Here is a 24886-nt window from a genome sequence, read left to right on the forward strand (position 1 = left end):
CTGGTCCCGCTTCGCGGAAGAAACTCGGGCCACGTGACTGTCTGACCACGTGACTCGCGTCGCCGCGACCTCTTCCGCTCCCTAGGCCCTGGGACCTCCCGGTCCTTGCCTGCTTCCGGCTTTCGCTCGCTTCCATATCCGCTCCTCTAGTCGCCCTCCGCTGTCCCCGCCTTCGTCCCCGGAAGATTGGGTCCTCTAGCGAGCCACTGTTTGCCGTTTGATCGGGCACCAAATAAAGTTTCTTTATTCAAAAGCACTTTTTTTTTAAAGCCACACCACCCCCATTCTCAGCTCCTCCTTCGCGGCGGTACTGTTTCTGTTTCTGAGGCGGTTGAACAGCCAAGCTTTGCGGCCGGGATCGCGGAACGTGATGGCTGTCGTCCCGGCGTCTCTCTCAGGACAGGACGTGGGGTTAGTCTACCTTTTCTCCTTCCCACTTTTGCAGAAAGCCGGGCCTCGCCGGGAGCCTGTGGGGACTATGCGGAGGGCTCCCGCTCCCCGGTGGGCTGCGTTCGAGTCCCGCCGCCGGGCGCGGCTTCCCGGGACGCCTTTGCGGGTTTCGCGGACTGGCTCGGAGGCGAGGGGAGGCGGCCCCGGGGAGGAAGCCTGCCAGCGGCGGCTGCTCGTAAGGATCAGGACAGGGGTCAGCTTCGCGGTCTGTTCCTGGCGGTCACTTTTTATTTATTCACTTTAATAAACGCGCTTTGGGGGCGTTAAAATTCTCCGGAAGAGTTGGGGATCTCAGCGCTATTAAGAAACGGGTTTCTTCTTGTTGTTGATCAAATCGTAATCTCACAGTAGGAACTGTCTGTAGTTTTTTGCTTTATAGTCGTCACGTTACTGATTCTTGGGTAAAGTTGTGGGTGACCGTGCAAATAACATCTATTTGCATAAATTGAATGGCCAAATTTATATTTGAAATTTGTCCTTACTTCAAAATATTGCAAAAGACGAGAACACTTTGAAGAAAATAAACCTGGGCAGAAAGTAGGTTGAGGCCAACAAAGTGGCGCCAATGGCCCCAAATTGAAGCAGGCACTGTTTCAGATCATGCAAGTATAGAGAGTGTCTCCTTCAATTTTGCGCCCTAGGGCTTCTGGCCTCACTCCAGTCCTGGCCAGAGACTTTGCTTCAGAGGTTCAGGAAATGTAGTAGTTAGGAAAACAGTAATACTTTCCAATTAAAGTAAAATCTCAAAAAAGGACTTACTGTACCTACTGGCTGGGAAAATTCAAGGGACAGTTGATTTAATGTTCCTGCTCACCCTCTGAGGTATTAGTGATTTCTTTTATTAATGATTTTTAAAAATTAAATTCCGATCAACGCAGTTATTATGCGCATTAAAACCTAATCACTGTTTTGGGTGGTACTGAAAGCACCACAGAGTCAGAAAGTGTTTGCAGTTTTTTTCTTAAAATTCTATAGCTATCATTTGAGGAAACCTTTTGAAGAAATACCCGAGTTACAATCTAGTAATTTAACAATTGTCTCCTGTGATCCGGAGATAAAAACACTAGTGAGCTAAGCTCTGTGCTTTGTATTTAAAACTGCACAGAATTTCTCCACCAAATAAAGCTTTTTTTCTACCTGAATCATGTATTTCCTTGAAATGATATAAAATGATAATCTGTAAATCTTGATTTTCGTATGAATAAAATCAAGAATATCTTTAATTTTTAAATTTCTTCATCTCCAGCTTACTTCATTCTTGAACACTTCTATAAAATCTCTAATTTTTTGACTGGGAAGAGACACTAGCATGCCTTCATTTGCTTAGGGGCAGAATAGGATGGAAGGAGTCCATTGTGCAGATAGAGAAGGCAGAGGAGGGGAAAACTTTTGAAAATAATTAAAATTGACTTAGAATATAGACAGAATCGAGAGAAACAGGCTTATAAGTACCTTTAATTTTTTATGTTGTTCAAGCACATTAGACACTTTAGGTGGTTTTAGATGCATTGCTTCATTCACCTTTCTAAGCAGGTGACTTAGCAGATAGTAGACCTGGGACAAGAGCCTGTTTGATTTCTAAGCTAATCCATTCCCTATCCTATCACGTTGCTAAGCGAGTTTCTGATTTAGGAAAATAAAAGCAATAGAACAGGAAAGATAAGAATGATTAAACAGACTCCATGGGAGAATCTGGGATTAGAGGCACCAAGACGGTTTGGCTTCCATGACATGCCAGAGAATTTTTCAGGTTTTTTTTTTTTTTAAGTATTTATTGATCATTCTTGGGTGTTTCTCGGAGAGGGGGATATATGGCAGGGTCATAGGATAATAGTGGAGAGAAGGTCAGCAGATAAACACATGAACAAAGGTCTCTGGTTTTCCTAGGCAGAGGTCCCTGTGGCCTTCCGCAGTGTTTGTGTCCCTGGGTACTTGAGATTAGGGAGTGGTGATAACTCTTAAGGAGCATGCTGCCTTCAAGCATCTGTTTAACAAAGCACATCTTGCACCGCCCTTAATCCATTTAACCCTGAGTTGACACAGCACGTTTCAGAGAGTGCGGGGCTGGGGGCAAGGCCGTAGATCAACAGCCTCCCAAGGCAGAAGAATTTCTCCTCCCAGACGGGGCGGCCAGGCAGAGGCGCTCATCACTTCCCAGACGGGGCAGCCGGGCAGAGGCACTCTTTATTTCCCAGACAGGGCGGCCAGGAAGAGGCGCTCCTCACTTCCCAGATGGGGCGGCCGGGCAGAGACGCTCCTCACCTCCCAGACAGGGCCGCCAGGCAGAGGTGCTCCTCACCTCCCAGACGGGGCGGTCGGGCAGAGGCGCTCCTCACTTCCCAGACGGGGCGGCCAGGTAGAGGCGCTCCTCACTTCCCAGATGGGGCGGCCGGGCAGAGGCGCTCCTCACCTCCCAGACGGGGTGGCGGCCAGGCAGAGGCGCTCCTCACCTCCCAGACACGGCTGCCGGGCAGAGGCGCTCCTCACTTCCCAGACGGGGCGGCCAGGTAGAGGCGCTCCTCACTTCCTCCCAGACAGGGTGGCGGCCGGGCAGAGGCGCTCCTCACTTGCTCCCAGATGGGGTGGCGGCCGGGCAGAGGCGCTCCTCACTTCCTCCCAGACGGGGTGGCGGCCGGGCAGAGGCGCTCCTCACTTGCTCCCAGACGGGGTGGCGGCCGGGCAGAGGCGCTCCTCACTTCCTCCCAGACGGGGTGGCGGCCGGGCAGAGGTGCTCCTCACCTCCCAGACAGGGTGGCCGCCGGGCAGAGGCGCTCCTCACTTCCTCCCAGACGGGGTGGCGGCCGGGCAGAGGCGCTCCTCACTTGCTCCCAGATGGGGTGGCCGCCGGGCAGAGGCGCTCCTCACTTCCTCCCAGACGGGGTGGCGGCCGGGCAGAGGTGCTCCTCACTTCCCAGACGGGGCGGCCAGGCAGAGGCGCTCCTCACTTCCTCCCAGACGGGGTGGCGGCCGGGCAGAGGTGCTCCTCACTTCCCAGACGGGGCGGCCGGGCAGAGGCGCTCCTCACTTCCCAGACGTTGGGCGGCCGGGCAGAGGCGCTCCTCACCTCCCAGACGGGGCGGCCGGGCAGAGGCGCTCCTCACCTCCCAGACGGGGTGGCCGGGCAGAGGCGCTCCTCACCTCCCAGACGGGGCGGCCGGGCAGAGGCGCTCCTCACTTCCTATACGGGATGGCGGCCGGGCAGAGACTCTCCTCACTTACCAGACAGGGCGGCCGGGCAGAGGGGCTCCTCACATCCCAGACGATGGGCGGCCAGGCAGAGACGCTCCTCACTTCCTAGACGAGGTGGAGGCGGGGCAGAGGCTGTAATCTTAGCACTTTGGGAGGCCAAGGCAGGCGGCTGGGAGGTGGAGGTTGTAGCGAGCCGAGACCACGCCACTGCACTCCAGCCTGGGCAACGTTGAGCATTTGAGTGAGCGAGACTCCGTCCGCAATCCCAGCACCCCGGGAGGCCGAGGCGGGCAGATCACTGGAGGCCAGGAGCTGGAGACCAGCCCGGTCAACACGGCGAAACCCCTTCTCCACCAAAAACACAAAAACCAGTCAGGCGTGGCGGCGCGCGCCTGCAGTCCCAGGCACTCGGCAGGCCGAGGCAGGAGAACCACAGGAGCCCGAGGCAGGGAGGTTGCAGCGAGCTGAGATCATGGCAGTACAGTCCAGCCTCGGCAACAGAGGGAGACCAAAGAAAGAAGGAGAGGGAGACCGAAGGGAGGGGGAGGGCTCAGGTTTTCTTATGTCTTAATATAGTAATCATACAATACTTGTCTACCTTTTAATAGTTGTATGAGGAGTTTAATATACATGAAGTGTTCCAGAAACTAAAAGATAGCCAGTTTTCTAGTATTGATGCTGCTAAGTAATATATTGCATGTGACTCTTTTTTCTAGATCATTTGCATATCTTACAATTAAAGACAGAATACCACAGATCTTAACTAAGGTTATTGATACATTGCATCGACATAAAAGTGAATTTTTTGAGAAACATGGGGAGGTAAGAATTGTTTTAACTTTTAATTTTTTGTTAATTTCTCAACAGAAAATAAATAGTTCTTCAAGGTATCAATTTTCCTTTAAATGTAAAAATCCATAGATGGGCCAAGTATTTATTTGTTTTTAAGGTAATACATTGAAATGAAGATAGAACAGCCAATCTTCAATTTAGAAAATAATTGTGTTCCAATAATTAATTCTGTCAGTTATTTAGACCTCAGAATGTATTTTCTAATATATGCAATGTAATTGGTGACTGGGCAACAGACTTGCAATTGACTTAGTCAAGTGACTAAGCAATTGAGTTGCTTAGAAGAGCTTTTTAAATTTCAAGTTTAATTTGAGTTGCAGTATTTATATTACTAATTTGAGATCTTGAGTCCTGGAAGTTCAAGCTGCTATGCAAAGCTCAGTGATATGAATTATAATTGATTGACACATTGTACTGATTCAAGTTGGGACTCATTAGCATTCAGTGCAGAATAGGGCTTTAGAAATCACTTTGTCCATTCAATTAATGGATGAGGAAAAATCCAAATAACTATGTTATGTTAGACATGGGTCTTTAAACTTGTAGGTTCAGTAATCTTTCTATTACACAATAGACTGTAAAAGAGCATACATACACCAGTACATTTTTTTTAAGAGTTGGAAACAGATTTAGAGAAATGGTTGGTGATCTTTTCGCCTTGGCCAAATTGAAATGGAGCAAGATAACAAATACGCAGTTTGAGTGTAATGTTCTACTTCTTTCAACTTCTTTTATATTGTCTTGTTTGAAACTAATCCTGGCATAACACAGGGATTACCTGTTGTTCCTTATTGCTAAAATCCAGCTTAATTTAGACACTGACAATTCTGTTGATGAATGGTTTTAATGTTTATCACATAAACATAATTTTGGTAGCTAATATATCTTTATCACACAAGTATAATTTAGCCAAATTTGGATAGTTCACTTTAGTATTTGGTCATATACGTAAGCAAATTACCATAATACTTTTGTTTTTCTTGTTGTTGTTTTGTTTTTTGAGACAGGGTCTTGTTTTGTCTACTAGGCTAGAGTGCAGTGGTGCAGTCATAGCTCACTGCAGCCTCAAACTCCTAGATTCCAGCAATTCTCCCAGTTCAGCATCCTAAAGTGCTGGTATTACAGGCATGAGCCACTGTGCCTGGCCCCATAATGCTTTTGTAATTTCAGTTTTTTCGACCAGAGTGATCTAAAATGTAGTAATTAATGAAGTCCTAGTATATTGCTGCTTCGCCTATATGCCCGTAATCACCAGGTGACTGAAGGCAGAGTTTATTGTCTCCCCAGCCCTACCCCATTTCACACTCTACTGGGCACAGAACAAGATGTAAATTGACACAGATAAAGTCTGCTTTTGGTAGCCTTTCTGTCCCTTTTTCATGCCTCTGTTATACCTATGGCCACTGTCCTTGGGCCTCATGTGTTCTCCTAGTTCCCTAAGCCCCCACCTATAGCAGGGCCAGGCTTATCTCCAAAGGAGCCATGCCACACAGTTTTCTGTGTCCCCCACCTCAGTGGTCAAACGTCCGTCCCCATAGACTACCTGGTTTGGCAGATGTGTGTCTCTTGGAGACAGGGCCAGGCTTTATTCATCTTTCTCTGGCCCTGAGGTTAGTGTCAGGCACATACAGGGTTCAGTAAATGTTTGAATTCAATTCAAGTAAGTGAACAAACTGGCAGTGACATCACTATTAATCCATTAGCCTTTTTAGGTATATGCTTCTGTAAAAGGGTGCCTGACACCCTGTAAAACCTCAGTTGTTGGAATTTATAGTTAAAGAGTTGAAGTTTAAGACTTTAGGGAAGAGATTTGGAGGAGGGTGAGTTCCTGTCAGAACAGTCAGCCACGACTTCTTTTCTTCTATTTCTGAACCTGAAGAGTCTCTAAAGCTTCAATCTTTTGTTCTAGCAGCAAAATAAATTCTACTTGGAACAAAAGAAAGATTGGAGAGATGTTTATATTGAGAAAATTACAGATCTGAAAGTAGGGACTAAATATCAACATGATAAAAATGATCTTATAAAAATATTCAGGCTTGATGTTTATTCTCTACATTTTATTATATACGTGTCTTATTAGGCTTACATTCTTTTTTTAAATGGGGCAGGAATCTTGCTGATGTAAAACCAGAGGTGCCAAGTCATTTTCACTTCATTCTGATCCCATTACATTTGTCCCCACTCCAATTGGCCTGTTATGTGAGATAATATTGTAGCGCCTTGTTTGTCAGCATATCTCATCTCTCACCTAGCTAGAACTTGGTGGAAAACAAGTTAAAAAAAATTTGAGCTACCAAAAGAAACCTCAGAAAGGCCACAGTTTCTTTTCTAGTGGTGTCAATGGTGAAAGAAGAGTATGTATGGAAGCATGAAAGACATGGAAAATCTGGCAGGGGTTCCTTTCCCTCTGTAGTAATGGTCATCCCACCGAAGATACAGAAAGGCCAGAACTTAGGTAGATAAGGCATGATTATGTTCATATGAGATCTGTGTGTGTTTTTTGATTTTCAGTTTAAAAGTTCTAAATGTAATGTTTAAAGAAATAAAATGTAATTTTGAACATTTTTCTTTTCTTCTTAAGTCTGTAAAAATATGTTATCCTAGAGGAATTGCACAGACACAGACACACACACAATTTATTTTTCTTGTATTTTTGCAGGAAGGCGTGGAAGCTGAAAAGAAAGCTATCTCTCTCCTTTCTAAATTACGGAATGAATTGCAAACAGATAAACCATTTATCCCCTTGGTCGAGAAATTTGTTGATACGGATATATGGAATCAGTACCTAGAATATCAACAGAGTCTTTTAAATGAAAGTGATGGAAAATCAAGATGGTTCTACTCACCGTGGTTGTTGGTAGAATGTTACATGTATCGAAGAATTCATGAAGCAATTATCCAGAGGTACGTGTGTAATCATCAACTAGCAAATGTTTAGATAATTTATACTTCTTCTGAAATTGTAAAAATATAAGTTTAAAAATAAGCACCAGTGGAAGCTTGAATTTGGTTGAGTTTAGCAAATCTTAATAGCATTGTTGGACATTTCTACAAATGTTACTGATGGACATTTCTATAGCTGTTACCAATTTAGCAGATTCTTGGCAATTATAATCTACTTGCCTAGAATAGACATAAGAGTAAATATCTAAAGTACGAATTGGCCAGGCCCTGAGGTTCATGCTTGTAATCCCAGCACTTTGGGAGGCTGAGGTGGGCAGATTGCTTGAGGTCAGGAGTTTGAGACCAGCCTGGCCAGCATAACGAAACTCATCTCTACTAAAAATAAAAAAATTAGCGAGGCATGGTGGCATGGGCCTGTAATCCCAGCTACCTGGGAGGCTGAGGAATGGGAATTGCTTGAACCTGGGAGGCAGAGGTTGCAGTGTGCCAAAATTGCGCCACTGCACTGCAGCCTGAGCAACGGAGTGAAACTCTGTCTCAATAAAATTGATAAATAAAGCGTGAATTAATTAAAGATTCTAATAAAGACTTCTAGAATAAAAGAAGTTTTGTTTATTGAGTAAAAAATGTTAATTTGAAACAGTTACATACAGGATGGGACAAAGTAAGCATATGTTTTGTTTATTAAAATAGATAATAAACATGTTACAACTTATTTGGTTTAAGGAGTCATGAGAACAGTGAATCATACTATTGTATTACAGTCTTAATCTTTCATCATTTTTTAAAAAAGGCTAGTTTAGAAAAAGATTTTAGAAGTACACATGTTTCAAAGTAACTTTTTATAGGCTTGTTTATATTATTTAATTTTTACTAGGAAAACATCTGATAGAGAACTAGTTTTTAGACCAGGCGTGGTGGCTCATGCCTGGAATCCCAACACTTTGGGAGGCTAAGGCAGGTGGATCACTCGAGGTCAGGAATTTGAGACCAGCCTGGTGAACGTGGCGAAACCCCGTCTCTACAAAAAATATAAAATTACCCAGGTGTGGTGGCACATGCCTGTAGTCCCAGCTACTTGGGAGGCTGAGGCAGGAGAATCACTTGAACCTGGGAGGCGGAGGTTGCAGTAGCCGAGATTACACCACCGCACTCTAGCCTGGGCGACAGAGCGAGACTGTTTAAAAAAACCAAAAAACAAAAAACTGTTATTTATAGTGCCAAAGAAAAGTTAATGGGGATTATTGGATTATCCTTAATAAGCACAGGTTCCAAAAATACAGGTTTGTTAAGAGGAATCCTTTGGTATCTGTTCCTAAACATAGCATAGGACAATGTAAAGTGATCTATCAAGTCAGCACTAATTGTAAAATAAAATTATTTTGGGAAACATATGAAACTTTAAAATCTGTTCATTAGCTTTTTTGTCTTAATCTTACACACACACATATATATATATTTTTGTTGTTGTTGTTCTTGTTGTTGTTTGTTTGTTTAAGATGGAGTCTCGCTCTGTCGCCCAGGCTGGAGTACAGTGGCGCAATCTTGGCTTACTACAACCTCTGCCTTCCGGGTTCAAGCAGTTCTCCTGCCTCAGCCTCCTGAGTAGCTGGGATTACAGGTACCCCCCACCATGCCTGGCTAACTTTTTTTTGTTTTTGTATTTTTAGTAGAGATGGGGTTTCATTATGTTGGCCAGGCTGGCCTTGAACTCTTGACCTCGAACTCCTGACCTCAGGTGATCTGCCCGCCTTGTCCTCCCAAAGTGCTGGGATTACAGGCATGAGCCACCACGCCCAGCCTATATATTTTTTTTCATATCACAATTTGTTGTTTTTTCTGATAGGTTTTAGAACTTCTGATCTAAAAGCAAAATACACTATTAAAACTCTGGTGCAGGCCGGATGCGGTGGCTCACACCTGTAATCCCAGCACTTTGGGAGGCCGAGGCGGGTGGATCAGGAGGTCAAGAGCTCAAGACCATCCTGGCCAACATGCTGAAACCCCGTCTCTACTAAAAATACAAAAATTAGCTGGGCGTGGTGGTGCGCGCCTGTAGTCCCAGCTACTTAGGAGGCTGAGGCAGGAGAATCACTTGAACCCAGGAGGCAGAGGTTGCAGTGAGCCAAGATCACACCACTGCACTCCAGCCTGGGCAAAAAGAGCAAGACTCTGTCTCAAAAAACAAAAAACTCTGGTGCACTGCTTGGCACGGAGAAGGCAACCCAGCAGAAGATGTAAGGAGCTGTCAGTAACTAGCAATGTTCTAGTGACTGCGCAACCCAGTGAAATGTAGGCGTTGTTACGGTGTCCATTTTACAGTTGAGGTGACTGAGGTTCAGAGAGATTTCTAACATGCCCAAGGTGACGTGGCTAGTAGGTGGTGGAACCAGGATTTCAGCCTGGTCTCTGTGAATCAGATTAGTGTCCTTATTCAACCATTCTTCCCAAATAGTAGATTTAGATGCCTGTCAAGGACTGAGAGTAGTCTGAAATTCAGGGTGATGGTTTCATAGTTTTGAAAAATATCTGTGGTATGAGCCAAAGCTGCCAAAGTGTTGAAAGACTGGGTGGCATCTTGTGCAGGGTTGGTGGAGTTTGTGTGTTTAAGGCAAGAGGAATGCTGTTTCTGAGTTTGATTTTAGAGGTTGATGAGGTTCAGAGACTAAAAATACCTAGAGCAGATTTTCACAAACCTGGCTGCACATTTATGACCCAGTTGGGGAAAAGGAAGATGGCTTCAAAAATGCATATTTTTAGGCCAGGCACAGTGGCTCACACCTGTGATCTCAGCACTTTGGGAGGCCAAGGCAGGTGGATCTCCTGAGGTCAGGAGTTTGAGACCAGCCTGGCCAACATGGTGAAACGCTGTCTCTGCTAAAAATACAAAAATTAGTCGGGCATGGTGATGGGCACCTGTAATCCTAGCTACTCGGGAGGCTGAGGCAGGAGAATCACTTGAACCCAGGAGGTGGAGGTTGCAGTGAGCTGAGATCGTGCCATTGTACTCCAGCCTGGGCGACGAGCGAAACTCCGTCTCAAAAAAACCCCACATAGTTTTAGATTATTATGTTGGAATAAATACAAATTGCTTAATTTATCTGGGGTGGGGCCTGGGTATCAGTTTTTCTTTCGGAAGCTCAGGGAGTGATGATATCCACTGGTTCAGCGAACAGATTGTTAAATGGGATAGAGGGAACATGCAACTTTAAGTTCAAGAAACTAGAATGTTGCACAGTCACGGATGTAGAATTCTTCCCAAAGCGGTTTCTGTGGCAGATAAAGAGCCATCTTACAATGGAGCTAGCACTGAAGTAATTCTTAAATGTCTAATTTTTAGGTTCTTCTATGGGGGATCCCTATCCTAGGTCAATGGCAACTCCAAACTGACCAGCTTTTATAAAAGACATGTTTATATTGATTTTACTATTTTACACTGAAACATGCTTCGATAGTCTGCCAGTCTAAATTAAGATTCAAAGTTTTAGCCATATGTGAAATTTAAACATATTAGGTAAATACACTTCAGATATTGAAAGATGAAAGTACAGAGAAAATATTAGATTTTTAAAAAACTTTTTAATAAAGTGTAATATACATATAGAAAAATGCGCATGCCTTATGTGTTCGAGAACATGCTTGTGTACCCAGTGCCCAGATCAAGAGACAGAACCTTACAGACGCCAGAAGTCCACTTTGAGTCCCCTTCCAGTCACTGCCATCATTAACCCCTCAAGGATAACCATCGTTGTGACCTGTGTTAGTTTTGCCTGTTTTTTGACTTTACTGAAATGAAATGATACAGTGTATAGTTTTGTGTCTGGCTTCTTTCACTCATTTTTATGTTTGTGAGACTCATCCATATGTTACAATATAATTATAGATCATTCATTCTCATTGTTTTATAATATTGCGTTATATGAGCATATTACAATCTGTTTACTTCGTTGTGATGGATATTTGAGTACTTTTCAGTTTGGAGTTGTTAGGAACGAATGCTGCTATAAACATTCTGACACTTTTTTGCTGAACATATGTATGAATACATCTGTTGGGTATATCCCTAGAAGTGAATCACTGGGTCATAGTGTGTGTACATACACAGCTTTAGTAGATTCTAAAATAGAAAACATTCTAAAATGAGAATTTATATATAGTTATGTGAGTTTACTCTCTTAAATACAAGAAATAAGGCTCATTCTTAATATGAGATGTGACTTTAATGAATGGTTTGTTAATAAAACATTAGAACATGTTTTATTAGAACTTTTTGTAAAGGGCCAGGTAGTAAATCTTTTAGGCATAGGAGCCATGTGGTCTCTGTTGCAGCTGCTGAACCTGCCATTGTAGTGTGAAAGCAGCCTTAAATAATATGTAAGAATGAGCATGGCTGTGTTCTAAAGAAACTTTATTCAGTGGACACTGAAATTTGAATTTCATGTGTTACAAAATACTACTTTTCTTTCACTTTGTTTTCAGCCATTCAAAAATATAAAAACCACTCTTAGCATGTGAGTCAGACAAAACAGGTGGTGGGCCGGATTGAGTCTGTGCATCCGAATGATTTTTATCCTTTTAAGTCACTTTGAGAGACTGATTGATTTCAGTGGTGCTGCCATTGCTAAAACCATCTTTGAATTATTTGGAACTTCTTTCAGAGCCAGTTTACATGCCTCAAAATGAAAATTAGTCTTCCTGTATTTTCAGTTACTCATTTTTGATTAAAAAAAAAGTTTTTATCCAATTTGATCACACACCTCATTCTACTGAAATCACTCCGAGTGACTTTTGGCTGTTTCCAAAAATAAATTGACTCCAAAGGATGAAGATATGTGATCACCGACAGGAGGTTTAATGATGTGCCGTAGGTTCTGAAGAAAATTCCAAAAGAGGAATTCGAAAAGTGCTCTGAGCAGTGGCAGCGCCCTTGGAATAAGGGTGTAGCTTCCTGAGGTGACTGACTGGCTGGAAGGAGGCAGCCATCATTCGGATGTTTAAATACTGGTATGTTATTTAAAAAAACAAATCAAGCCGATTACATCAGTGTTAGATTGTTTTTACCCTAACATGAATGACCCATGGAAAAAGTAGCTAATTTGGAAGACCCAATAATCTGAATGTCTTTTATATTCAATTCAGTAAAGATTATTATATTAGTATTTATATCTTCTTAGTTATGATTTTCTTAGGCCAATATAATATGATTTAACCTCTAATTGGAAAACATGAAGGTGTAGCCATGCCACATACATCACCTTTGGTTAAAGTTGCCCAAAAATACCTAAATATTAGTGATAAAAAATTATCATTCTTCTAAAACTTACAATAGTATTGTCTGATTTATCTTAAGTACTCCTTGTGTTTCCATCATACTCTGTGTTTCATTCTGTTAATGATTGCTGCATTGTATTCAAATATTCTGTTTATATTCTATACATTTGTTACTAGAACTCTGCCACATCGGGTGCTTAAAAACTGTTTGTTGAACTAAAGCAGTTGTCTTGAAATTGATCTTTCTCCTTCTTGTGCCCTGGAATCCCTGCTAGGTAGATAATTATGAGCATAGTCACTATCACTATTTAATATTTCCAGAAAAATACTTGATTTGGGAACTTTTGACAATTAAAATGAGTTTGAGAGATTTTTGTGTAATTTGATTATTTAGTGTTAAGTTTTTCTAGTCAATTAGATAAATGTTATATCTAGTTTCTGTTAGCACTAATTATTGAGACTGTATGGTGCTATTTTCTTTCAAGAACTGCAGTTATCCAAATGTACAGACTTAAATGTTTCACTTTGTTTTTCTCCTGCTTTAGTCCACCAATCGATTACTTTGATGTATTTAAAGAATCAAAAGAGCAAAATTTCTATGAGTCACAGGAATCTATCATTGCTTTATGTACTCACCTGCAACAATTGATAAGAACTATTGAAGACCTAGATGAAAATCAGCTGAAAGATGAGTTTTTTGAACTTCTGCAGGTAAATGTGATCATTAATCTTCTGAGTATGTTTTATTTAAACAGCAAATAAACTGCTATACAGTTAACAAAGCATGTAAATATTTTTCTTTGCTATAATTGATGATTTTTTATCTAATGGTGTTAAGAGATGAAAATCCATTTAATTTCTAGAAATGGGTTTGAAATCTTTTTCTGCTCTCACTGGCTATGATTTTAGTAGCAAAGAAGTTATCTGACTTCCTAGATTCTGTCATACTTGAGAGAATACTTCATAGTAATTTGCTTAGCTTTTGTCATGCTTGAAAGAATACTTAATAGTAATTTCATCTCCCAGCTGACTTGGGTGTATGTTGGCTCTGTGGCTAATTTGTGTTTGGACCTGAGGCCTGTCACTTAATTTCTCTGGGCCTCAGTTTCCTCCTCTGTTCAATGAGGATAATGTATACTGTGTAATTTGATGTGAGAATTCAACTAGATTCTTGCATGTGAAGTGCTGAGCACAGAGCCTGGGATACAGCCTGCTGTTAGCATCAGTAGGTGATAATACTCGGGTATTCAGTTGGCCCATTAATACAGTTTCATTACATTTCTTTGTTTATCTTGTATTCAGTTTAGTTTTTAATTCATGCAAACATCCTGAAATTTACAACACATTATTAGAATCAGAACTATTAGGAAACGTGTGGTACATAGCAGTAACCCCAGTCCTCACATTTTCCAGAAAACGTGAGGAAGACTTTCAAAAAGAAATGTTAGAAAGTGCTATGAAGAGAAATAAAGCAGGAAAAGGGCATTGGGAATGTTGGGGAAGGGATCAGGGCTGCCAGGGAAGGGTCCGTGGAGGCTGAGGCCACACACCTGAAGGCAGGGAAGGAGTTAAGTCAGGTGCATGTGTGCGGAGTACATGGAGAGGTGAGAAAAACTGCAAGGAAACCCTGTAGTTAACGAGAGGTAGCGGGGTGGAAGGGACACAGAACGGTTTGTATTAAATAAATTTTTACTAAAAGTGAAACAGAAGCCATCAGAGGGTTTTGAACAGGGAGGTAATGCTATTTGACTATTTCAAGGAATGTTTCTGAGAATAGACTTCAGGAGCCGAAGGTGGAAATGGGGAGAGCTGGTCTGAAAATAACTTGGGGAGGGAGGTTGGGGCCAAGTTGGTAGTATAAGAGTTAGTGACATCACCAGAGCCTGGGTGTTCTTTGAACATAGAAGCTACAGAACTTGCTGACAGATTATACGTGGCGACAAAGCCCTGGTGAGACTTCGAGGGCAAGCAAAATCACAAATAAAGGCGTATTTTGAGTTCAAAACAAAAATTGTCAGGACATTGTTTTGTTTTGTTTTTTGAGACAGAGTCTCGCTCTGTCGCCCAGGTTGGAGTGCAGTGGCGTGATCTCAGCTCACTGCAACCTCCTTCTCCCGGATTTAAGCGATTCTCCTGCCTCAGCCTCCTGAGTAGCTGGGATTACAGGCGTATGCCACCACACCTGGCTAATTTTTGTATTTTTAGTAGAGACCAGGTTTCGCCATGTTGGCCAGGCTAGTCTTGAACTCCTGACCTCAGCTGATCCGCCTGCCTTGGCCTCCCAAAGTGCTGGGATTATAGGCATGAGCCACCTTGCCTGGCCCAGGACGTTGTTAACTAATAAACCTTGTTTTTTGTTTTTTCCTCTTAACTCTGCCTTATGCTTAGCCTTGGAATTAAAAAAAAAAAAAAAAAAAAAAGAGTGGCATGCTAGTTCTTGACTCCTAGCTAGCCCATTCTTTCAGGGAATCATCTTTGAGTGTGTTCTTTGTCCCATAAGTATAATAAACTGTGAAGAAGAATGAGCATGCATCTATTTTCTGTCATCTGATTTGGCTAACAACTTCTTCACACTGTCACTGTGCTCCCAAGTGAAGGGGGCCAGAGTTGCCTCCACTTGGTGTCTGCAGTGAGCAACAGGTTAACGTCTCAAGCGAAGCTTGAAAACATTCTAGTTTTCAGAGAATGTTGATCTCTTTCAAAAGTCATAGCACTGTCCCACTGTCCACACACACATTTCTGGGGCTACTATGTCAAGTGCCATTCTAGGTGCTGGGCATGTAGTGGTAAAACAAAAACAGGCTGATCTTCCCTATCAAAACTTGTAATCTTGAGGGAATATAGACAATCAAGTAAGTGCACAAAGAGCTATGTCATTACAAACTAGAAGACGGTGTGAAGGGAAAGTGCAGGAGGCTAGCACAGAACCTGCTCTCAGTCGCTGAAGGCCGTTGTGGACACCATTGTATGGATTTCTTCAGGAAATTCTAGAAAAAAGTGACCTTGGACACTTTAGTTATTATTTAAGCCTTATTTTTTAAAAAAATTTATTCATTTATCTCTTTTTAAAATAATACTGTTCGGCCTGGCATGGTGGCTCACACCTGTAATCCCAGCACTTTGGGAGGCCGACGTAGGCAGATCACCTGAGGCCAGGAGTTTGAGACCAGCCTGGCTAACATGGTAAAACCCCGTCTCTACTAAAAATACAAAAAATTAGCTGGGCGTGGTGGTGGGCGCCTGTAATCCCAGCTACTTGGGAGGCTGAGGCAGGAGAACAGCTTGAATCCGGGAGGCGGAGGTTGCAGTGAGCCGAGATCATGCCACTGCACTCCAGCCTGGGTGATAGAGCGAGACTCCATCTCAAAAAATAAATAAAAATAAAAATAAATAATACTATTCGCCTGTAATCCCAGCACTTTGGGAGGGTAAGGCGATCACATCACTTGAGGTCAGGAGTTTGAGATCAGCCTGTCCACCATGGCAAAACACCATATCTACTAAAAATATAAAAATTAGCTGAGTGTGGTGGTATACGCTTGTAATCCCAGCTACTTGGGAGGCTGAGGCAGGAGAACTGCTTGAACCTGGATGGCAGAGGTTGCAGCAAGCCAAGATCGCACTACCGCACTCCAGCCTGGGTGACAGAGGGAGACTCTATCTCAAAAAAAACCGAAAACCCTATTGGTTGGAACATGCATTCTCCTTATTTTAAATCACAAATGAGGGCCTGACAAGGTGGCTCATGCTTATAATCTCAGCATTTTGGGAGGCCACGGCAGGAGGATTGCTTGAGGTCAGGAGATGGAAATTAGCCTGGTCAACATAGTGAGACCCCATCTTTATTAAAAAAAAAATCACAAATGAGAGTAGAGTCTGTTTTGGCTGGTGTTTATTGAGTACTTCTATATGCCAGGTATTTGGTACATTATTTACATACATTATATCAATTCTCACAATAATTCTGTGAGGTAAGTAGTGGTATCTCATTTTTCAGTTGCAGGACTTGAGCCTTAGAGAGCTTAAGTAATTTGTTGATGATCATAAACTGAAGATGCTGAGTTTGAACCGAGGTCGAGCTGGAAGTCCTAAACATGTAATTTTATGGCTTAAAAAAAAATAGGCCTACATACTGTTTTCTACAAAATGTAATTGAGTATTGATTCAATTTAAAGCTGAATAAGATAATTGATTACAGTGGGTCTTTAGTTAACATGACCTTGTTTAAAAATTAGCGTCTTTAGATATCACCTTGTTCAATTTTTTAAATTTTACAAATGAGAGAACCAAATCCCAGAGAGGTGTCATGTCCTAAGGTTATGCAATTAGTCAAAGAAACTGGACAGTTCTGCAGGGGCAAGGAGGAAAAAATAAACTTTTATTTTTTCTCTTGACTCTGGATTATATGGGCAACTTTGAGCCTCTCTTCACGCATCCGATGATGTTCTAATATCTGCAAGCTGCAAAAGCTTTTATTCTGAATAAACAATGTGAGTGCTAAAATAATTGAAACCAGTTTTTTTAGTCCATTACATGCTGATGAATTAAAAATTTCAGTTTTATCTTGTTAATACAGCATCATGTGAAATAATGTTTGTGCGTTGTTAGAGAAAGTATAGATTCGATGGGCATGTAAAGAGTTTTGTAGATATTTAATAGTTTTTTAGCAATGTCTCCCCACCCCGCTACATAATGGAGTTTTGTTGGCTATTCAGAAGAAGGGTGAATATTTTGTACTTTTTCTTTTTCAGATTTCACTGTGGGGAAATAAGTGTGATCTGTCTCTCTCAGGTGGAGAAAGTAGTTCTCAGAATACCGATGTACTAAATTCATTGGAAGACCTAAAACCTTTTATTTTATTGAATGATATGGAACATCTTTGGTCATTGCTTAGCAATTGCAAGAAAACAAGAGAAAAAGCTTCTGTTACTAGAGTGTATATTGTTCTCGATAATTCTGGATTTGAGCTTGTTACAGATTTAGTATTAGCCAACTTCTTGTTGTCCTCTGAACTGGCTACTGAAGTTCATTTTTATGGAAAAACAATTCCATGGTTTGTTTCTGATACTACTATACATGATTTTAATTGGTTAATTGAACAGGTAAAAAGTAGTAATCATAAGTGGATGTCCAAGTGTGGGGCCGACTGGGAAGAGTATATTAAAATGGGTAAATGGGTTTACCACAATCATATATTTTGGACTCTGCCTCATGAGTACTGTGCAATGCCTCAGGTTGCACCCGACTTATATGCTGAACTACAGAAGGCACATTTAATTTTATTCAAGGGTGATTTGAATTACAGGAAGTTGACAGGTGACAGAAAATGGGAGTTTTCTGTTCCATTTCATCAGGCTCTGAATGGCTTCCATCCTGCACCCCTCTGTACCATAAGAACAATAAAAGCTGAAATTCAGGTTGGTCTGCAGCCTGGGCAAGGGGAACAGCTCCTGGCCTCTGAGCCCAGCTGGTGGACCACTGGAAAATATGGAATATTTCAGTACGATGGTCCCCTTTGACTTGATTTAGGAGCTCTCAGTTGCATAGAAAGATCTAATGAGCACCTTTTCATCCCCAGAAAAAGCGTGTGAATTGAGTCGCCTGGTGGCTCTGTATGCGCTCTGGGAAGCTTAGCTTCTTGGTGCCCATCTACGTGCACTGGATGATTTTTCTTTTGAACATTTTGCCCCACTATACTGTTTTGGGGATAGCTGGGTTAAACAAGTTAGAGATATTTACATTTATATTGGAATTTTAGCAACTTTTTTTCAGGTTAAATACATAATTTCAAGTGCTTTTAATGAACTTATTTTTAATTGGCTAGGAAGCAAAAAATAAGTGAGTTCTGCTTTTAGTTAGTTAACCCTGTTCTTTTCTTAAATCGTACACTGCATGGTATTTAATATTCCAGGAAGCATGGGATTTTATTTTGCTTGATTTTGGGCTCTTGAAATAATAGCTCTATGAAAATGCACATCTTAATGACTCTTTGTAAAGAGAGGCATTTCTTAAAACTGTGATGTTTGCTTACATAAAAGTTACCTCATAAGTTAATTCTAACTTTTATTCTCCTTGAATTTTATTTCATTTCAATAGCTTGTTTCATTTGCACGCCTTTGTATTTTGATTGTTAGGAAACTCAAAATTGAACACAGTGAAACAAATGGTATTTGAAGAAATGTAATATCTTTTATATTCTATTTATGATATCCACAGTCAAATGAGATTATTTTACCACATAAATGTTTTAAATAAACAGATTTTTAGTTTGCAGTTTTAGGAAAATGCTTTAGATAGAAAAGGTTCTTACACATTGAATTTGGAGTACTACCAACAATGAATGAATTTATTTTTTATATTCTTACACATTTTATTGGTCATTGTCACAGATACTAAATACTAAAAATTTCAGGTCAGTTTGTTTTGAAACTGAAATTGGAAATAAATCTGGAAATGTTTTGTTGCACTAAAATAATAAAATGAATTGTACTGAAAATCTCATTGGTTTTATTTTCCAGTGGGGAAAAGTCAAGAAAGGAAGAATAAAAATGAGATTTATATAAAAAGAAACATAATATGTATTCTAGATGTTGCCAAAAGCAGTTATTAAATATCATTTATAAAGGTTATTAGTCTATGCTCTTGCTAAGTATTAAAAAAGATTTTTGCAAAATGTTTATATAAATGGCTGTACATTTTGAATCTACTGTGTTTCTTTATCCACATGTGTGCCTGTTTTAAAGAGTGTTTGTAAAATGCTTCCATATTAGAATTATTTGTAGGCATTTGACATCATTTAGAAACACAGTTGTATATTTAGGTTGACTTCATAGCCACCCTGTGGGCTCCAGCACTGGAAGTAGTTCAGCACCCCCACTCCCCCATGAAAAAGAGCAAGGAAGCAAACTAGTGCGAGAAGGGTGGCACTGAGGAAGAGGACGTCAGGTCAAGGTGGAATTTTTTTTTAATACTTAGCAGGAGGAAGGGCCTACCTATGTTTTCACCAGTTGATTTTTAAGTTTTAATGTTAATTTAGTGTTGTTTTGTTTTTAAGACAGGGTCTCGCCCTGTTTCCCTGGCTGGAGTGCAGTGGCATGATCACAGCTCACTGCAGTCTTGACCTCCCAGACTTAGGCGATCCTCTCACCCCAGCCTCTTCAGTAGCTGGAAATATGGGTGTGTGCCACCATGCCCAGCTAATTTTTTTTATTTTGTAGCGATGAGGTCTCACTGTGTTGCCCAGAGCTGGTCTCAAACTATTGGCTTCAGCCTCCCAAAGTGCTAAGATTATATGCAACGCCGCCGTGCCCAGCCTCACCAATTGAGTTTTTTTTTTTTTTGGAGACGGAGTCTCACTCTGTTGCCAGGCTGGAGTCCAGTGGCACAATCTCAGCTCACTGCAATCTCCGCCTCCCAGGTTCAAGTGGTTCTCCTGCCTCAGCCTCCCGAGTAGCTGGGATTACAGGTGCAGGCCACCACCCCAGCTAATTTTTGTAGTTTTGGTAGAGATGGGGTTTCACCATGTTGGCCAGGATGGTCTCGATCTCCTGACCTCGTGATCTGCCCACCTTGACCTCCCAAAGTGCTGGGATTACAGGCGTGAGCCACCGCACCTGGCTCAGTTGATTTTTTAAAACAGCTTTACTGAAATATAAATACAATTCATCCATTTAAAGGGTACAGTATTTTAGTATATTCGCAGGGTTGTTTTTGTCACAGCTAAAACAAACTAGTACCCATTGATAGTCATTCCCCTTTGCCCCCTCCTTAGCACTTGGCAGCCACAAATCTTTCTGTCTATATGAATTTAAATGTTCTGGACATTACATATAAATAGAATCAAAATAGGCGGTCTTTTGTGACTAGCTTATTTTGAAGGTTCATCAGTGGTATGTGTCGGTCAGTCCCAACTCTTCTCTAATTAGGACTCTACAAGTACTTCATCTTTTTTGATGGCTGAATGCTTTTTTTTTTTTTTTTTTTAAGAGATGGGGTTTCGCCATGTTGCCCTGCCTCGCCTCCAACTCCTGGGCTCAAGCAGTCCACCGGTCTTGGCCTCCCAAAGTGCTGGGATTACAGTTGTGAGCCACTGCGCCCGGCTCAAATACTATTCCATTGTATGGACATACCACGTTTTATTCATTTGTCAGGTGATGGGCATTTGGGTTGTTTCCACTTTTTGACTATTATGAATAATGCTGCTGTGACATTCACGTACAAGACTTGTGTATGTTTCCACTTCTTTTGGGTATATACGTAGGGGTGAAAGTGTTCCATCATATGGTAACTGTAATGTTTTGTGTGTCTGTCAAATACTTTCCCCAAAGTGTTTGCACCATTTCACATTCCTTCGAACAATGCACGACGGCTCCAACTTCACATTTTTGTCAGCACTTGTTACTCTTTTTTTTTTTTTTTGAGACAGAGTCTTGCTCTGTCACCCAGGCTGGAATTCAGTGGCATGATCTTGGCTCACTGCAACCTTGCCTCCTGGGTTCAAGTGATCCTCTTGCCTCAGTTTCCCAAGTAACTGGGATTACAGGCACGCACCACCATGCCCAGTTAATTTTTGTATTTTTTTTAATAGAGACTGGGTTTCACCATGTTGGCCAGGCTGGTCTTGAACTCCTCACCTCAAGTAATCCACCTGCCTCAGTCTCCCAAAGTGCTGGGATTACAGGCGTGAGCCACTGTACCTGGCCTGTTATTAATAATATCCGTGTTTTTGATTATAGCTGAACTGTTGGGTGCAAAGTGGGAATCTCATGCTTTTGAATGGTATTTCCCTAATGAATAATGTTGTTGAGCATATTTTCATATGCTTATCGGCCATTTGTATATCTTTGGGAAGATGTCTTCCTTTGCCCATTTAAACATTGTCTTCTTATTGAGTTATAAGATTTAAAAAATATATTCTGGGCTGGGCGCAGTGGCTCATGCCTGTAATCCTAGCACTTTGGGAGGCTGAGGTGGGCAGATCACGAGGTCAAGAGATTGAGACCATCCTGGCCAACATGCTGAAACCCCGTCTCTACTAAAAATACAAAAATTAGCTGGGCATGGTGGTGTAATAGCTATTACACCACATGGTGTGTAATATTACACTACATGGTGGTGTAATCCCAGCTATTTGGGAGGCAGAGGCAGGAGAATCACTTGAACCAGGGCAGTGGAGGTCGCAGTGAGCCGAAGTCATGCCACTGCATGCCAGCCTGGTGACAGAGTGAGACTCTGTCTCAAAAAAAAAGAAAAAAAAAATAATAATATATTCTGGCCGGGCGTGGTGGCTCACGCCTGTAATCCCTGCACTTTAGGAGTCCGAGGTGGGCAGATCATGAGGTCAGGAGTTCGAGACCAGCCTGGCCTATGTGGAGAAACCCCTTCTCTACTAAAAAATACAAAAATTAGCTTGGTGCGGTGGCACATGCCTATAGTCCTAGCTACTCAGGAGGCTGAGGCAAGAGAATCGCTGGAACCTGAGAGGCCGAAGCTGCAGTGAGCCAAGATCACGCCACTGCACTCCAGCCTGGGCGACTAGAGCGAGGCTCCGTCTCAACAACAACAACAACAACAACAACAACAGCTATATATATATCTTTTCTGGATACAGGTCTCTTATTGGACATATGACTTATAAATATTTTCTCTAATTCTGTGTGTGGTCATCAATTTCTTGATGGTGTCAGTTTGCAGCACAAATGTTTTAAATTTGGATAAATACTTTTATTGCAAAACATTGGTGTTGGAGCTGCCTAAAATCCTCTTAAGGGTCCTAAAGTGAGGGACTGCCAACCTTCTCTCAACCCCCCTCAACACTCCCCCCATCCTGCTTCCAACACTCTTTGTTTCCACCTGAGCAAATGTGGCCTACACATGTTTAGTATGGGTGCAGAAGAGCACAGTGGGAAAGCTGAGGCTCTGCAATGGGGTGTGAATGGGTTTTCCACTGAAGAGCTGAGTAGCCTTCCCAAAATAGCATCTTTAATTGTTTCTCAACTGCTACCACACCTACATATGAAGTAAGTGTAGCTTATAAATTTCATGCAATACATTTTTATCAAGACGTAGATCCAGTATTGTAGGTATATTAGGATGAAAATGTAGATGAAGGGCAGGTAAATAATTATGCAGAAAATGGTGTTTTTATTTAACAGCAAGTGGACAAGATTTGTTGGCATGATCCAGCTTTTCTTTTCTTTTTTTTTTTTTTTTTTTGAGAAGGAGTCTTGCTCTGTCACCCAGGCTGGAGTGCAGTGGTGTAATCTCGGCTCACTGCAACCTCTGCCTCCGGGTTCAAGAGATTCTCCTGCTTCAGCCTCCCCAAATAGCTAGGACTACAGGTGCACGCCACCATGCTCAGCTAATTTTTTTTTGTATTTTTAATAGAAACAGGGTTTCACCATGTTGGCCAGGCTGGTCTAGAACTCCTGATCTCAGGTGATCTGCCCACCTTGGCCTCCCAAAGTGCTGGGATTACAGCCGTGAGCCACCGCACCCAGCCATGGTCCAACTTTTCTTACTAATTTGAGGCAGTGTTTGTGTTTGATAAAATGCAGTAATGTTTTTGAACCTTTATAAAGCCAAAATCCGAGTTGCTTATTTTCAAGGTCATGTTTCTATAAAAGAAAACGCACCAGCCACAAAAAGCAACACAGTTTAAACCTTTATTTGCATTTTAAGAAAACCCCAGAGTGGATTGAAAACATAGTTCAAAGTTGTTATTAAAATTTCCTCTCCCAATCATTTTTCTAACAGCCCTCTGCCCAAACTCCCACTAAGCCTTATTCCAGAACATCTGCCACAAAAATGTCTTTTTTCCTCTTTTTGTCTCTACCCTCCTTTTTTTTGCTAGATTGAGAGTGGAGAAGACTTTGAACACTTCTATGCATTCATGTCATTACCTAGATAAAGTGCTCATGCCATGTCTGACACTCCTGGTAAGCATTAAGTGATACCTTGAAATTGCAGCAAATGAATACAGCAGAGGAAAAGAAAACTCAGAAAAACAACAGTGGTAACACCATCTCCAAATACCCCTGTTAAGATTTGATGTATATATTGCTAAGTTCTTCTTTATGTATAGACATACTTTTTTTTTTTTACATTTCTAAGATAAAAAAGCAGAATCATTAAAACTTTTTTTTTTTTTTGAGACAAGGTCTCGCTCTGTCGCTCAGGCACTCACAGCAGCCTCGAACTCCTAGGGTCAAGTGATCTTCCCACCTCGGCCTTCCAAGTAGCTGAGACTACAGGCATGCACCACCATGCCTGGCTAATTTAAAAATTTTTTTGTAGAGATGAAGTCTCACTATGTTGCCCAGGCTGGTCTCAAACTACTAGGCTCAAACAAGACTACTGCCTCAACCTCCCAAAGTGCTGGGATTACAGGCATGTGCCTATACCCAGCCTTTTTTTTTTTTTTTTAATTCTTAAGTATTTTTCCAACTTCTAACTTTTGTTTGTTTGGTTTTGTTCTTGTTGTCATTTTACTTTTTGTGGAGTTTTTGTTTGTTTAGTTTACTAATTAGTTCCTGTTAGACGGATAGAAGGTTTTTTTGTTTTGTTTTGAGATGGAGTTTCGCTCTTGTCCCCCAGGCTAGAGTGCAATGGCACAATCTCGGTTCATTGCAACCTCTGCCTCCCAGGTTCAAGCGATTCTCCTGCCTCAGCCTCCCGAGTAGCTGGGATTACAGGCGCCTGCCACCATGCCCGGCTAATTTTTGTATTTTAGTAGAGACAGGGTTTCGCCATGTTGGCCAGGCTGGTCTCGAACTCCTGACCTCAGGTAATCTACCCGCCTCGGCCTCCCAAAGTGCTGGGATTACAGGCGTGAGCCACTGTGCCCCGCCAGGAGATTTTTTTTTTTTTTCTGGATAGCAATATGACCCTGGTACTAAATAATGGCCTGAGACTCATAAATACTTGATTTCTAATTCTTGATTGTCTTAGTCCATTGGTGCCACTATAACAAAATACCTGAGACTGGGTAGTTTAAAAACGACAGAAATTTATTTCTCATAGTTCTGAAGTTTGGGAGTCCAAGATCAAGGTGCCAGCAGGTTTGTTGACTGGTGAGGTCCTGGTCTCAACTTCCAAGATGGTGCCTTGTTGCTGCGTCTTCTGGAGGAGGGGAGGAATACTGTGTCCTCACGTGGAGAAGGCGGAGGGGCAAGGGAGCTGAATGCCGCGTGACGCCTCTGAAACCCATCTGTGAAGGAGG

The 24886-nt window shown here is 41.9% G+C and overlaps 1 protein-coding gene across 1 annotated transcript; it reads left to right on the forward strand.

The window, feature by feature from the left end:
• Nucleotides 1-52: 52 nt before the first annotated feature.
• ARMT1 (acidic residue methyltransferase 1) lies at nucleotides 53-19162 on the forward strand. The gene is made up of 5 exons (XM_009242374.4): nucleotides 53-411; nucleotides 4356-4461; nucleotides 7151-7395; nucleotides 13212-13377; nucleotides 17418-19162. The coding sequence occupies exons 1-5, from the start codon at nucleotides 371-373 to the stop codon at nucleotides 18183-18185; spliced, it is 1326 nt and encodes a 441-aa protein (XP_009240649.2). The 5' UTR covers nucleotides 53-370; the 3' UTR covers nucleotides 18186-19162.
• Nucleotides 19163-24886: the final 5724 nt, after the last annotated feature.

Source organism: Pongo abelii, chromosome 5, assembly GCF_028885655.2.
Source record: "Pongo abelii isolate AG06213 chromosome 5, NHGRI_mPonAbe1-v2.0_pri, whole genome shotgun sequence".
NCBI lineage: Eukaryota > Metazoa > Chordata > Mammalia > Primates > Hominidae > Pongo > Pongo abelii.

Excerpts from the sequence above, each read along its gene's own strand:
- ARMT1 (XM_009242374.4), top strand. The coding sequence starts at position 371 with ATGGCTGTCGTCCCGGCGTCTCTCTCAGGACAGGACGTGGG. Across the intron at positions 412-4,355 it reads CTCTCAGGACAGGACGTGGG|ATCATTTGCATATCTTACAA; the intron begins GTTAGTCTACCT and ends TCTTTTTTCTAG. Across the intron at positions 7,396-13,211 it reads CATGAAGCAATTATCCAGAG|TCCACCAATCGATTACTTTG; the intron begins GTACGTGTGTAA and ends CTCCTGCTTTAG.